The 14,605-nt window shown below is 39.4% G+C and overlaps 3 protein-coding genes across 4 annotated transcripts in view; 1 reads left to right on the top strand and 2 right to left on the bottom strand.

Annotated features, from left to right (window-relative positions):
• Positions 1-14,605, bottom strand: part of LOC145452069 (tyrosine--tRNA ligase, cytoplasmic-like) — a 539,006-nt gene that overhangs the window by 323,253 nt on the left and 201,148 nt on the right. The window lies entirely within an intron of this gene.
• LOC145452077 (single-strand DNA endonuclease ASTE1-like) overlaps positions 1-14,605 on the top strand; it is a 173,125-nt gene that overhangs the window by 127,495 nt on the left and 31,025 nt on the right. The window lies entirely within an intron of this gene.
• On the bottom strand, positions 425-13,175 carry LOC145452501 (uncharacterized). The gene is made up of 6 exons (XM_080330680.1): positions 13,094-13,175; positions 7,532-7,686; positions 6,303-6,387; positions 5,984-6,120; positions 820-940; positions 425-750 (listed from the first exon to the last, which is right to left on the bottom strand). The coding sequence occupies exons 2-6, from the start codon at positions 7,673-7,675 to the stop codon at positions 686-688; spliced, it is 552 nt and encodes a 183-aa protein (XP_080186806.1). The 5' UTR covers positions 7,676-7,686; positions 13,094-13,175; the 3' UTR covers positions 425-685.

The following is a 14,605-nucleotide window of genomic DNA, read 5'->3' on the forward strand; positions in this document are numbered from 1 at the left end:
AGAAACTAACATCTAAAGGGGGGTCTGGGGGCGAAGCCCCCCATAATTTTAGTTTATTAATCTATGGGAGGGGGACAAAACCAACGCTTGCGGCGACGCTGACGCAGTGAAGTTTCGGTCCTGGATACACCCTACTTCCGATTTGTGTGGGATCAGCGCCAGCCATTCTTTAGCAATTGATGGATGAGTCGTGTTTATTAGACGATAACGTAATCACAGGATCGTCGGGATAAACAAAAACGTGATCAGCTGCAAACTGCGTTTAGATAGATACGGTCTGAAAGATCAACAGTCGATCTGTTGTCAGTTTCCTGGAAGAGTCCATAGAATGTCTAGGCTATGCGATCGACAAGAGAGGTATACGGCCGGGCACTCGAGCAGCTGCAATTTGCAATCAGTGACTTCTATTTGCAGCTGCGATAACGACGACGACCAACGTTTATTGAAGCATTGTAGTATCAGCTGGGTGGATTGTAGTGTATTACGTCAGTAATTAACCATTTATGTATCTAATGATCATTTCTTGTGTTTACTGATTGGTCCCCTTTGCGTTGCCAATATTTGTTATTCGAATAAGGTGGGAATGAAGACACAGTCGAGATCTGTTAGAGTTATAGTCAATGTATTCTTCCAAATTATGTTGTTATGAAGGCAGAGTTCCATATCTGCAGCAGGAACAAGTTATTCAAGTTGTATCTTCGACATCATTGCAATCGATGATAGCATTTTCGTCCGACACAAAAAAATGTCCTGGAAACATCAAGCATACGATAATCGGAATGTTTAGGAATAGAATACCGTCAATCGCAATCATTTTACTTGTTCTGATTTGGTCGAAAAACTCTCGCATCCATATCAAGTCCTCCCGAGCGTCACGTGAACGGTCACTGCTCTCGGTAATTTCATGGAGTGAGCATACGACTAAAGATCCCCCGCATCTCTAAGAACAATAAATAATATGAAGGCCTCCATCTGGTGTGCGTTATTGGCAGTCTACGTTGTGGGCGTGAATATGAGGAGAGTTAAATGAGATGCTAATGCCGGGCATGCTGGATGGGGTAGCGACTATAGAGATAGTGTGAACCTTTGAAAGGTTCAGGTTCGTGTGAACGCGAACGCGAAACTCATGACGTCACGTGACTTCATATTGCTAATTCCGACCCTACATTTCAGTGAAGTGATATATATATTAATGTACAAAGGGCTGTTCAAAAATAACCTTTTTTCTCGGATTCGAGCCATTCACTGATTGAATTGTCAGGTTACCCCAAAAAACGCTGCACACTAAATTTGGTTCAATTCTAACAAGTATAGGACTCCGCAGATCCAATCAAAAATTTTAATTTATTACGGAAGATTAAAAATAAAACAATTTTCAAATTTTTCTGCCAACCCCATGAAATTGTTGAGCTGTCTTCAATGACTCAGTTTCAACCAGTAGAAGCGGAGTTATTTCAGTTTTTCGTTGATAATCCTCGGAAACTGAAATAACTTCGCTTCTACTGGTTGGTATTAGAGTTGGATCAATTACAATATTTTAATTCAATTACAATTACAATTACTTCCTTGCATGTTTCAATTACATTACAATTACAATTACTCAGTGCTAAAAATATCAAATTACAATTACAATTACTGTTAAACATGTAATTATTACAATTACTTTTAAACAGGTAATTGATTCAGTAAAGAGGTGTTCTTTGATAACCGTAGCGACGTAATTAGCAACAATCTCAAGCTATTCATGTTTCATTCATGATACGTAGAATACCGTTTAATTAAAAACTCGAACGTATTCGAACTATTCCTAATCATGAGTACCGAAAACTACAAGCAAAATGTTTCATGCGACTGTTAAGAACCAAAGGTTTTAGCGACTAACAGCAAATAGGCTACAGGACAGTCAACGAAATGTAATCAAGCGATTAGGCTACTCAGAGCTGAGTCAGGATAATGAAATGTAATTGGTAAGGCGTCAGCTATAAGGATGATACCGATAAGTTGCGTAAAATTTAAAAAAAAATGCAAAGGAAAGAACCTCCTGATAACTACGAATTACAATATTTTTGTTCGCATTTACATTTTCACTTGCTCGGAAACTGTTGGATTGCATTTGATGAACATTAGGGTGCGAAAAGTTTCTGGCAGCACTAATTTGGCCAAGATTGGAGGTAAGATTGGGATAACATCTATACAAATGCGTGATCAAGTTTGATGAAGTCTTGGTTGGAAACTTGAATTTCTTTTTGCTATTGTTGCAACAAGCCTCGGTACTGGTCAAAGATTTTTAAAAAAGCTTTTGACTGTGGAGTAGGAAATCGTTCAGCACAGGTTTCAGAATAGTTTATTTGCTGTTCAACCATTTTGGAAATATTAAGATTTAGTTTAGCCCACTGGTTCTCTAACTTTTTCAGACACGCCCTCCTTTATGACAGTGAATATTCTGTGCCTTCCTTATCGTTATAGCACACAATGAAACCAGAAAGTTAGCAATCCTTACATATAGTTTGATGGTACGGAAGGTTATGAATGACTGTTGATGAGAGAATTCTCCAATATGATATTCAGACTATACCGAGCAATAACCATAAAACGGAGGTGAATCGAGCCAAGCGCGGAGAAGATTTGACTCGAGTCACACTCGAGTCACTTTTTCGCATGACTTGACTTGACTCGAGTCAGAATAACTTGACTTGACTTGACTCGGAGTATCTGAAATGTGGATTGACTCATGACTCGGAGCAAAATTCACGAGTCAATTTCAAGTCATCAAGTAATCGGTGTGGATAAAAATCACTGTATCTTACATATGTTCGGATTGTTCGCGCAACGCTGGTGTAACCCGTGAGAGCGACCAATCATTCAATGATCGTGCGTTTTACTGAGCCTCCATTGTTCTTTCACTGGTGCGACGAATAAACGATTGATTAATTGATCATTTTATGTTGGGTTTGTCAGGTTTCCATGAAAATGTAATTGAGATTGTAATTGAGCAAAATTTTGATCAAATTACAATTACAATTACAATTACACAAAATAGAAATGCTTCAATTACAATAACAATTACATGAAAAAATGTAATTAATTACATTCAGCTCAATTACAAATTACAATTGATCCAACTCTGGTTGGTATCAGACATGGAATGATTACTTCATGAATGTGATCGATTGCGATTACGATTACTGCTAAATCACGCTATTACGATTACGATTACGATTACAGCAAAATCTCGAAGTAGTTGATTACGATTACGATTACATTGGAAAAGTAATCACGATTACTCACGATTAAATTCATTTTGCTTCTTAGAACTTATATTTCGCGACACATTGGATGGCAGTATTACGATTGCGAAGAAAAGGCCTTATGAGAGTACATTTTTCGACGTAAATTTGATGCAATTTGCTTATTGCATCACGTTATACTCATTGCCAAACTCAATAGCTGACGATCTCTCGCACCCATGGATTTCCATTCTAGCCAGGACGCATCCTGAACCCCCAATTGGATGTATGGTGAGCTCGACGGGGACCCAAAATTATTTCGTAAGTCATTATATTTTGTGGAGAAATTATTGGCAAAAAATGTCTTCGCGATTTAATGTCGATAAATATGCGTCTCACAAAATACGTTTTTCTTTTGTTTAGTCTGCTACGCTTGGATGACTCCAATACGTTTTGACTATGGTCACGAATTAATAACAAGCAACGAAGTTATATTACCAACGGGCCCTACCAAATATGTTATAATTAGTAATTGCCTGCCAACATTTTCGAAGACATCAGTCCCCTCAGCTCTACCGGTAAATCGGACCACGTGGGCTGAGAGATCAAAATAGATATAATGTTTATACAATTACCAACATTATTGACGAAATTCAGTCATGAATTTGACGATATTTTCGCTATTCGCGCGATAACAACAATTACACAGTGAAGCCACATCGCATCAAACGTGTCTTTAAGTTGTTGTGAAAAGACCGGTCGTAACATGGGGTGGGGGTGACGAAGTCCTGTTTCGGTTCTGATTCTCGCTACATCCTCCTACGCTATCATGGTTTATAAGAAATATGGCTATGGCGGCAGATCAAAATGTTGAGTAAAGAATTGCAAAAAAACGATTGGTACCCGTTATATTGCGAGATGCCGTTACGAATAACGGCAACCAACAGATCGGCTATAATTTCCATCAGCATTCGTAGATTTTTAATGCTTCGATGTGGAATCCGCAATGTTTCATTTGACGAGTACAAAATGACAAATCGTCGTTTGGTGTACCTACGCAGACCTACTCCTCGCCAAGCAGCAAACAGCGTTTAGCTAAGCTCAGCCAATAACCATACATCAATAAAATCTTACTATTTGAAACGAAATTAGGCTGACTGGCTCCTATAATCACACTACTACATGTGCATTATGCAGTCTACGTACATCGAATACTGTTTAGTATTTACTACGTGTGGATAATTCGTTGCGCAATGACGAGCAAAAGCTAATACATGTGTGCTGTGACGTAATAATGAGCGGTGGCGTTTTTGACGTCTTTGCTATCAACCACGTGGTATAATATCGCACTCTTACTTGTTTACGAATGTTCTGTTCATGCCATAGTCGCATAGTCCTAGTAGAAATGAAAAGTAATCGTTCTTTCACAAAGAAATCGATTAGATATGTGAAACAATCGATTACGATTACGATTACTTTGGATTTTTTTCGAATGTAATCGATTGCGATCACGATTATTTCAAAATGCTGTAATCGATTACGATTACTAATCAAGATTACCCCATGTCTGGTTGGTATTGAGTCAAATTTGTTTTGTATCGTCTTTGAAGACAGCTCAACAATTTCATGGGATTGACGGAAAATTTTGATTTTTTTTTTACTTTTCTGTAATAAATTAAAATTTTTAATTGGATCTGCGGAGTCCTATACTTGTTAGAATTGAACCAAATTTGGTGTGCAGCGTTTTTTAGGGTAACCTGACAATTTAATCAGTGAATGGCTGGAATCCGGTAAAAAAAGTTATTTTTGAACAGCCCTATACCGTGTACACGATACCTATAGCGACGACTCGGGCCACATAATGCCACAATGCTGATGTAGGCCTAAATACTATACTGACTTTTAAACGTCGCCCAATGTATTAACTGGAGCAATCAAACAATATAATAATGCTATAAAATCAGCATCTTCCGTCGCTTTGCCGACAATTTCGACGATGACTTGCAAGAGAATATAAGCTTACGCCTTAACGGTTTAGGCCAGACCGGATAATGTATTCGGCGTCCTAGTGTTGCTACGTTGATATTGAGCAGAGTGTGCTATGGGTTTACCCCATAAGTTATGCAGCAGTATAGCCAACACCCCAACCGAATGAATTTGGTTTTTGTGATACAATACACATATGAAATCGAGATGGACACCGAGAATTTTTACATCAGGCAACGATATCAATTTAATTGATTGGTTGAATAAGTGTCATTCGCTGACTACATAACTGTAGCGTATTTCACTCTTGATCCTGTGTGATTGCGCGTCAAGCTCACAGCAGAGAGTCACGAAATATTTGCAAGCGGAAAGTTGGATATTTCGAGCAAACTTTTGTAACAAAGCAGGTAAATTTTTCAGTATTGATTTGTTATGCTGCAAGCGCCATATATCGAGTGACCCGCAGTTAAAATGCAATAAATGTCAACAAAAGATGCTGTAATGACGTGAAAATTGTAATATATGAAAAAGGTTCACAGCCTAGAACCTACCAAGGTTCGTTTGTGAACGTGAACCTCTAAATTTCCGAGGTTCACACACAAAACGCAAACGGGAACCTCACGTTCACACCATCCATAGAAGCGACCATGTAAAAAGTCAGCGCTAGGTTCAACATTCAACAGATCAATTATAGCTTTCGCTACGAAATCGGCACCACGGGAGACGTTACCATGTTCAACGCTCAATGCTCAGGTGATATCGTTGCATACCTTTTTTATTTCCATTTCAAGACTTGATTGAAGTCGGTGAAGCATTCTTCTACGGCGAAACGTTTGCCTCTGACTAACTGTTTTCCGTGACAGATTATTACTGACCGCATCTTTGAATTTTTCCAATATAGCATGACCTTCAAAGTATGACAATTCGCCATTTCACGGGACTTGCTTTTATAGGAAAAGTCGCCCTCAGCGTTTAGTTGGAGCTCCACAACTATAAAAATCTCACACGATATGATTTACCAGCATACCCACTTGAAAATATTGTTACGTGAAGGCTATGCCCGTATTTTATAGATTCGATGAAACCTACTTTGGATTAACATATACACGACTTTATCCTTGAAGCAATCGTCTGGCTTGTCAACGCATCGTGAAGTCGGAATTGTCGCAAGGTCCTGAAGGCAAATTGGAGTTGAGGGGTGTGATTTGTTTGTTCAGAGCGCGATCCAACAGGGTGTATATTAACTTGGTAAAAACTTGTTGATACTAACTCGGAACCCAAGGCCAATCATTATTTAGCTCTAACAATTATATTTGCAAAGGCTACTTTGAAAAATAAATCTGGATGCTTCACAAGCTCAGTTACCGCAGTCCATCGAAAGAGTAGGCCTTAGGGATTTCCTAATTATGATCAAGTTCCTGCTAGCCAATCTGATACATAGGAACATCTTTTATACCAAACGGCGGGGGATGCGAGTGGCGCAGTCTGTAAATCGTCTGCGCTGAGACCCTAATGGTGATTACTTCGAACCCTTGTTCGGGCTAGTTTCTATGTGTCGGAGGTTTATCTGGGCTCCTCGTCGCTGATCCCGCTGTACTAACAGTGTCTTGAAAATCCCGGAAACACAGTAAGCTGCAAAAAGTAGGCATCCGAAAGCCGCTGTTGAGTGCATGGGAGAGTGAGATGAAGTGTGAAGAGTGAAATGAAAAGTGAACGATTACGAAGCATTTGAAGAACGATGCAAACAAGAAAAAAGTCGAAGATACTGAAAAATACAATGTCATTGAACCGTACAATAGCCATGCCGTGGTGCGAAGGTGTACTTGTTTTGCGTTTTTTTTTGTTGTGTGTTCCGTAGCTACACTCTCTTGTAGACGATCCCACAATTGCTTACTTTTCACCAATATCTGGATTTTTCATGCATCACCTGTATGTCTAGGTTTTTCCCCTTGGCATTTGTGTTTTTTTCAACATCATGTAACATTATTTTCGTCAGGTCATCTTTCCGTTCAAAAATCAAGTTATTTATAATGTTGTCAAATGCCTACATTTCAGTTCACCATTATCCACGGATTTCTTGTTTATGGTAACGTTAGAGTCAATTTCACTACCAAAATGAGAGCGGCTTATTCGGTCTTATTGGCGTGATGCGATAGAACTGAAAGCGACTCGTTACGTCGCAGAAAGTCATGTTTACTCTTGGAATCGCTGTCCAATTAGTTATACAACTAAAACAATAACATATATACTGTATTACTGTATTTGATTCATTCTGGATCAGGTAAACTCTATTTTATGTGCATATGTAGCCTACACACCCGAAATCTGATGGTGCCATCGTCCAAGATATTGAGATCATCTCTGGTGGTTTCGTCCATTTGACAATTGCTGGCAGCACAAACTGTAATATATATGCTGAAACAAATCGCGACTCCGGATAATGCCGATTTCCCGCGGTCCATGGCGAAGTATTCTGCAAGCATTTTTGGTCATTTATTATTCCATACGTTTACGTAAGTTTGGGAAGTATACCTGCATAAGTTATTTTTTCCCGGTTACGATTTGGTTCGGCTATGGTGAGTAATAAATCAGTCGGCGTAAGAAAGAAAGTTATTTTTAAGAAATGAAAAAAAAAGAAATGAGCTAGTTTTAGCATAACATATGTTACAATTTAAAGCAGTGGTTCTTAACCTTTTTTCGTCCAGCGCCCCCTTTCAAAAATTGCCTGGGTCTGGCGATCCCCTATTTTAAGCACTGTAGTAATAAACAATGGGAAAGAGGTCGAAGTCCGGTAGGTCTTTTCGGGTTGGAACTTTACTATTGGAAATATTTCGCGCTTGAATCGCGCCTGAGGACCACTCGAGTAATTAACGATATAATACTTGTATATGCGCTATATTCGGGATCAAATCAAGGTTGTTATTTATAGCGACCATCGAGTAGGCCTACCGGCTCATACCATCTGGCTCGAGCTCGATACACATCCCGATTTCACCTCTGCAATTGGCAATATACGGGGAAGTTAATTGTATTGGTTTTATTGCTTTGTGTTTCTAGTAAATCAACTGAGAATGTGACAGAGATCTTTTCTCACATTGAATTTAGTACTGTACCCAGCTCTTAGCTTTAAGATGAATGTATTCCAAACAAAGTAAACCATATTATATAACGTTCATGCGCGCTGTGGGTGACAAAACTAAACAGTATTATCCTTTATGATACGATCAAGAAATATCCTGAGGAATTAATTTTGTAGCTCTCAAATACAATTATATTTCGTTAATCATTTTGGCCAGAAAGCTTCAAATCATCTTCAATATACAAAGGGCATCACTCCCAAAAATGGTACAGCAGTAACTCTTCGATTTTGACACGATACGCGCTACAGGATACAATAAACGTATAGTTCCAAACATTTTGTGAGGAATAACCCGAGCTAGCGTGACGGGAGTGTTTTAACGTGGAACTGGCGATCCAGAAGTACGCGCAATTCATTTTACATGAATTATAATAAGCCACTGCATTCCATTCAAGGAATCAGCGTTCGTTTAAATTTCGCGAGGAGCGCGACGAAAAATTTCGAGATTTGACATATTTTGTCGAATTTTATTCTGTAATGAGGACTCGGGGATATATAGAGCCTTTTTCTAGTATATAATCATATGCCCCTACTACACCATCTACTGCGACTCTATTTTTCTTCAGCCCCCCCCCCCATACCGCCCCTGAGCCCAGCGCCCCCTATATCGCCCCCTAGGCGCATCCACCCCCTTTAAAATCCAAGACGCGCTGGAGACAAAGTGAAGAACCACTGATTAAAGTAAGTGGACCTACGTAAAGTTAGGCAGAGCACTTTTTCAGTGGAAATGCTCTTGACTAAATATCGTTCTGTAATCTTAGTAAAAGCAGCATTCTGCAAGGTTCCTATAGTTTTAGCCAACCATCGACTCTATGCCAGTGTTAGGAACAAGGCACTATCTTCGAGTCGCGAGTGATTGCACAATTTGACACGAGTTACGTCAAATCGAGTCCAGTCAAGTCAAAATCAAGTCACTTCAAGTCGAATTATCCAACCCAAAATGTGTTTCTACACTTTTTAACATCATTCCACTGCGATGAATGATCTTGACGCTACTCCACGAGTAAATATATTCATTGGCGTGTTTTGGAGATTGAAAATCAAATAATTAAATTTAATTATGTTCAAATAAAAGTTTGGCACGAAATCTTTTCTTCATCAAGCACATGCTTGAAAGAGTTTGCTCACAAGTCAAAACTGTAAGTGGAGGGGAAAACCAGTGTTGGGATCAAGTCACAACCTTCGAGTCACGAGTCATTTCGAGTCATTGCACATTTTGACTCGTGTCAAGTCAAGTCTATCGATTGTCGAAGGTGACTCGAGTAAAGTCAAGTCACTCGATTTTCGGAGGTGACTCGAGTCAAGTCAAGTCACAATTCAAGTCAAGTTGCGTTTTCGAAGTATGAAGCATGATTACGTCATTGCATTTTTCTAGCTGTCTGAATTACAGATTGAGTGGTCATTGAGTCTGAGGCGATGAACGAATACAGACTTAAATATACACGCAACAAGGCGCTGTATCGCCCTCATATACGTAGAACTGCCAGCTAAAGTAGAGAATAGAGAAACGAATTGATTAGATGCAATACATTACACATTTATACATATTGATAAGATACAATTCGATTCTGCGACAATGGTTGAGGAGTATATAAACTATATCTATTAAAATTTCTAGGGATATCTAGATATCCCTGTAAAATTTCAATAAAACAAGAGGTTTGGTTAAGGTAAGAACAGAGAACAGAACAGAAAGGGATATTTTGTTATTTCATGATTTTACTACTATAGTTTACGACAACGTAAGCTGTACGCTTAGATCACTTCGTTTGTGGTCAATTTATTTGTGAGAGAACAATGAAGGCCCAGTAAAACGTACTATCATTAAATGATTGGTTGCTGTCACGGGTTGCAGCAGCGCTTCGCGAACAATCCAAATATATGCAAGATAAAGTGATTTTCATCGTCACCGATAACTTGATGACTTGAAATTAACTCGTGAATTTTGCTCCGAGTCACGAGTCAATCCACATTTTTGATACGTCGAGTCAAGTCAAGTCAAGTCATTTTGGTAAACTGACTCGAGTCAAGTCAAGTCATACGAAAAAGGTGACTGGAGTCTGACACGAGTCATCCCAACACTGGGGAGAACAAAACACTATACAATAACTTTTTGACAATTCCGGATACAATGACAATGACCTAAATTTTTAGCCTACCCTTTGCGACCTATACTGTAAATCACTGGCTTAACCGATGCCGTTGCCAGCTGTAGATACGCGGTTGGTGGTATTCCTTGCTTCAAACGGTAAATATGACAAAATTAAAAATTCTTTGCACGCCAAGGCTAGTTGGTAATATTTTGACATTTTAGCTCGCTGCATACGAAAGGTTGTCGACCCCTGTTTTAGTCAATACTTTTACCAAGTGAATCAACCTATTTTTTGAACTTAGCAAAAATTAAGTAAGTGATACGTAGTACAGAACTTGAACACGGCTTTTAACATTACATTCATATTTTATTGATTCGAAGAACTTGTCGCGTGCCTCTCAAACAGCACGTTCCTGGGGGGGGGGGGGGGATAAGATCGGCATCGCAATCTCTCGATTCGGAAAATTAGAAATGTAAACATGGCCTCAAAATCCACATCGCTCAGCCGATTGTTGGCATGCAATTCTTTCCATTGGCCAGCATTTGATTGGCAACCGGGCTTACGCCTTGAACCATGACGACATGTTTTCAGTATCAAAGGGTAGATCTACATATCATTTACCAGCTTTGAAATCTACTTTTATCAAACTGAACAACCCGGTCATTTGTCGCCAGCAAGAATTTTAGTGGAATGTTAAATTCCACACTAGCTGTCGTTGCTTAGCTGTTGTCCGTCCGTGTTTTTGTTCAATTTGTCGCGCTACTTTTGCTCGTTGCTTGTTGCTATATACGCTGCATCGTTGTCGTTGCTGTAGTCGAATTTCCATTCATGCTATTTATAAATTTTGATTATTGCGTCACAACTCGCCATTTGGTTTTGAATCCAACTCTGTTCTGAATCCTTTGTCGTGCCGGTTGCTCTTGATAAGAGGCACGCGAAAAGTTCTTCGAGTCAATAAAATATTATTGTACTGTTAAAAACCGCGTTAGCAAAAATTGTGCGAATTTAGGAAAAATTCATTGTGTGAAAATCCACCTACGTGAAAAAGATGATAACTTTTGTATCTCTAACGGCACTCAGTAAGATCTGAGAACCGTTGGTTCAAGTTTAAAGCAGTCGGAGTTAGAGCATTTTCACAAACTCCGACTCCGACTGTAGGTGTTTCTGCAACTCCTAATCAGAAGAGTCGTACACAATTTTTATGACTCCGACTCCATCCAGAAAACATTTAACGAAACTTCGACTTCGACTTCCCGACTTTAACTCCACAGCCCGGAGCATTCGTCCCACTCAGGCTACTTAAGAAGGCACTACGGTGCATAGTCAAATTTTAAAGTCGTTAATGCAATGTACATGTAACCGTTCTGTCGGTATTGATTGCGGTTACATACGCAACAACTTCATCAGCAAGAAAAGTTGTTTACTCTACACTATTTGTTGATGTTTGCCGTCGCAACTTCGTGCATCGCCGTTGATTCAAGTATTCGATAACAGATAGCTCATTGTTTCACTGCCTTACGATTGTCGGACTGTTTAGTCAACAATGGCTAAGTCAGATACTATTCGTGCTTCAATTTGCATTGTTTCTGATTCCTCGATGATTCTAAGACATTTCTGATGCTCTGATATTATTATTATCATTTGAATTTTCGGAATCAGTGCGATAATAATAGCATTCCTCAAATACCATATAAATTCTGAGCTGTTTATGATGAATTGCAGTATCACAGGTGAGGCGTTGCTCGCCTGTGCCTCGCAGCTCCTTATTTATTTAAATTGCGTAGTTTCGGATATAAAATGTCCAAAAGTAGTCATTCATGAACATCGATAGAAAAATTCGAATGTTGAAGGTTTTTATAGGTTTCCGCTATTTGTCTTGACGAAGCACGAAGGTGAGGCACTCCCAACTTGTTTACCTTGAACCCGCGTCAATGCATGGATGCGACTCTGCCATTATAGACCAGTCCCACAAACTATGGCCTGTTCATTACACGCAAGCGAAACACTGAAGATTGCAATAGCGCTAATCGCCTTCATAATAAGCCGATAACACTGGTTCCGGTTGAACTAACACAATATCTTCAATGCGTATAAAAACTCTCTTCACCACTGCGGTAGAGAAAGAAATTCACTACAATTAATGCAGATGAGGCCAGTAAATTCACACGCCAATGTAAAAGCATGTTGGTTTGAACTTCAGTAAACACTGCATTTGGAAAGCATACAGCTTTCTCGCTTATATTGTCACATAAACGTGTCGACTAGAATGGTCACGGTGCCAGTAAAGTGAGTTACCCCGCGTACCCTAGATAGACGTGACACAATATCAACTCCATAAATCCGATTTATAATTATGGCATGGTGCCATTCCATCAAATCTGTGACGTAAGGGGCAATACTCGTTAAACCAAATTAGATATTGAATTGAACTTACGTCGCTTCAGACAAAACGAATTTCACCGAATTTATTGCTTAGAGAACGTTGGTTTTCGAAGTAGGGGCGTCAAAAACGTTTGTTCTGATCTGATTTCAGGCTTGCCGTTAAATTCATATTTCAACAAATTTAACTGAAATGCTGCAGATAAGACTTCAGGCTATTCTTGTAATGCGAAAAGCTGCCAATTACTACGATATTAAACATCTCTTACCTCGGATATATATATTTATTGATTTTCTGTTTGTGATTCTCTCGAATACGAACTCGGCTTTCCGTACTTTGAGTACACGCGTTTCAAATGCGACGCGATTTACAAGATCTTCACCTTAAACAGTCTACACAACACAAAAAAGTGCACCATCCTTTCCTACCTGCATTGCGATTTATGTTATTTTCGTTAAAGAAGTGGCGCACAAAACCTGTTATGTGATAAGCGCCACTATCACAATTTTACTAATAACACTGTGCTGCAGTTGAAAATTATTTTTCAAAGGTAAAAGATGTTGTCCGATAATGTGGCGAGATAGCGTAGTAGTACAGTCCACAGCTGCAACACCAATGGGCTGCGGTTTCGAGTCCGATCGCTGTAGACTCCATAAATCCTACTTATATGTTAGAGGTTTATCTAGGTCCCTCCTCGTCATGTGATCCGCATATACGCGGTGTCTTACAAAAAGCCTAAATGTGGGTCGTGCTACAAGTCGGCAGATACGGAATAAAAATGAAGAATATCGGCCGGGTGTAAATGACCATCGTACCACGAATACCACAAAACAGACAAAACAGTCAGATAATGTTTGAAAGTGTATATACATAGTTTGATGTGTCTCGTCTTTCAATTGCGTATATTTTATTCAAAATTGTAATAAGGGGTACTCCACACATGCAGATAATTCGGGAGGATACGCAATCAAAAAAGTTTGAGAATCCCTGGTTTGTGTGATCGGCGTTCATTGATTAGGGAAACGACACCGCCTAGGCTGGTGTATTTTGATAAAAGTCGACTCTAAGGCGCACCAATGAAAGTGTGAACGGCCCCTTACAACGACACGAAATCTGTCGTCTTGATAATTTTTCGCACAAGCGAGATTATGAAACAGGTGCTTGCCAATGGCAGAATTTATGGCCTTAGATTCCTACGCATCAAGCTTTAGGGGATGAGTCAGGGCGAGCTTTTCACCGAGCGTGAAGCGCGTGTTTTAATAAATCTAGGGACATGCTGAGGCCCTGTAAACAAAATTACTTCGTGTACCATTTCAAAATAATACATTGAACGCTCTCTTATTCGAAATTTCATGCTCGTGACGTCATATTTCGAGATAAGATTGTTGATATACAATGTTCTTTCCAATTCTCTAGTAGTTGCTGACAATTACCCCTGACGAGTGTCAGCCGAAAATATTCGGGCTCATTTCAATATGAATATACTATTCAATTGCATATTGTACGTCGTGTGTCCCAAGACTTGGAGGTTAAATTCATGGTACTGCCGATTATGCAATAGCGAGAATTGGTATGTTCCTAATTTTTAGCATATATAGACGCGAATCTCATTTTCTCACGGCACCCCTTATCACTCCGATCGGCACGCCAATGGATTGTGCAGTGTTGCGAACTCCGGATGGACCAAAATCGCTATAACTGGTGTTAAAAATTGCCAGATGTCACTATATCTTGACAGAAAATCGGTAAAAAAGCCGCTAAATCTGCGTTAAGTCCTAAA

This window comes from Botryllus schlosseri, chromosome 12 (assembly GCF_051294905.1).
Source record: "Botryllus schlosseri isolate E-star chromosome 12, Bs_hap1, whole genome shotgun sequence".
Classification (NCBI taxonomy): domain Eukaryota; kingdom Metazoa; phylum Chordata; class Ascidiacea; order Stolidobranchia; family Styelidae; genus Botryllus; species Botryllus schlosseri.